The 1574-nt window shown below is 40.3% G+C and overlaps 1 protein-coding gene across 1 annotated transcript in view; it reads right to left on the reverse strand.

Annotated features, from left to right (window-relative positions):
* LOC135095457 (general transcription factor II-I repeat domain-containing protein 2-like) overlaps positions 1–816 on the reverse strand; it is a gene marked incomplete at its 3' end in the record, with an annotated part of 1832 nt that extends 1016 nt beyond the window's left edge. The window contains exon 1 of the mRNA XM_063996304.1: positions 1–816. This exon is cut by the window's left edge and continues 1016 nt beyond it. Within this exon, the coding sequence (XP_063852374.1) occupies positions 1–816 (816 nt within the window).
* Between the last annotated feature and the right edge of the window lie 758 nt (positions 817–1574).

Genomic DNA, 1574 nt, shown 5'->3' on the forward strand with positions numbered 1-1574 from the left:
GTGCAATTTCAAAATGGGGTGTCCAATTTTATCCTCAACAAGCTTGGTAAAACCCTTGTTTTTTCCTACCATAGCAGGGGCACCATCTGTTGTAACTGCAAAAATCTTTCTTATGTCAACCCCTCTCTCCTCAAAATGGTCAGTGAATGTCTTCAGTATGTCCTCCCCCTTGGTAGTGCCATACATAGGTTGAAGACAGCACAGCTCCTCGTGTATCTCTGTGTCACTGTACCTGGCAAAAACAGCCAGGCGGGGAATATCCACGCTTTCATCCAGGGCCACACTGAACACAGGTGTAGTTGTTAAAGCAACAGTTTGTTGCTCACCTACATTAGCAGCCATTTCAGAAATACGTCTCTCCACGGTCCTAGCTGAGGCAGGAATATCTTTTATCCTTGAGATGATCATGTGTTTGTTTGATATGCCATCAAAAAGCACCTCAGAGCACTCTAGGAAAGCTGCTTTTATGAAATCTCCATCAGTAAAAGGCTTTCCATGCTTGGCAATACACAGAGCTAGTTTGTAACTGGCCTCAGTTGCATTGATTTTGCTAGCACTCAGATTCTTAAACACATTACTTTGTTTCTCATAGCGGGATACTGCTTTCTTAATCGCTTCAGTCTTGTCTGCACTGTCCTTGAAAGTCTTCTCGTGTTTTGTTTCAAAGTGTCTTTTAACACTAGATGTGCGGCACACGACATTTTCGCAGCAGAGAGCACACACAGCACGATCATTCTGTTGAATAAATCCAAAGTCATTTGTCCATGATGACTGAAATGATCGGACATCAAGTTTGACTTTTTTCGCAGTAGCCATGGTGAGAGTAACTAGCAAGAGCGTCACTCAGGGCAGCTAAATAGTCACTGAAATAGCAGCGCTGCTTGACTGATGCGTCACCAGCGGCGGGGGCCAACGTGTCTCATACTCGTCTACATCTCGCTGTGCTCACGTACACCTCATCGCGGGTACAAAACATTTTCGTTTTAATTTAATCATTTTAATATATCAAAAGAAAGAATTATTTAGAATCATACGAAAATTTAAATCATAATTGTAAGGATGTACAATACACATTCTCTCTCTCTCTCTCTCTCTCTCTCTCTCTCTCTCTCTCTCTCTCTCTCTCTCTCTCTCTCTCATTATTTCGTTGCTTTACTTTTTTTTTTTTGCTCCATATCACGTGGCGTGCCATAGGCAAGCACTCTGCGTGCCAAGTCTGGCACGCGTGCCATAGGTTGCCGACCCCTGTATTAATGTATTGGTTCAAAAATGGACCATTGGTCATTTTGACCTTGGAAAACCAATTTATTTCAGAAATGAATTTTTACATTGTTGTGCCTCTATAATCCTTATAAAATAACAAAACTTTCCTACAGATAACTTGTAAGCAATAGACAATACAGTATACAATACACAGCCATTTAGAATTGATGTTTTGATTGTGTTTTTCTTTACAGAAAGTACCTATTTTGTGTGAAACTCAATGAAGCAATTTCTTTCTTTATTTAAGCAAAGTGCAACATTGCATTTGCAGCAGTATGTGTAGTGCTGGAAAATTAATTATGTATATTTCT

Source organism: Scylla paramamosain, chromosome 49, assembly GCF_035594125.1.
Source record: "Scylla paramamosain isolate STU-SP2022 chromosome 49, ASM3559412v1, whole genome shotgun sequence".
Taxonomy (NCBI): Eukaryota; Metazoa; Arthropoda; class Malacostraca; order Decapoda; family Portunidae; genus Scylla; species Scylla paramamosain.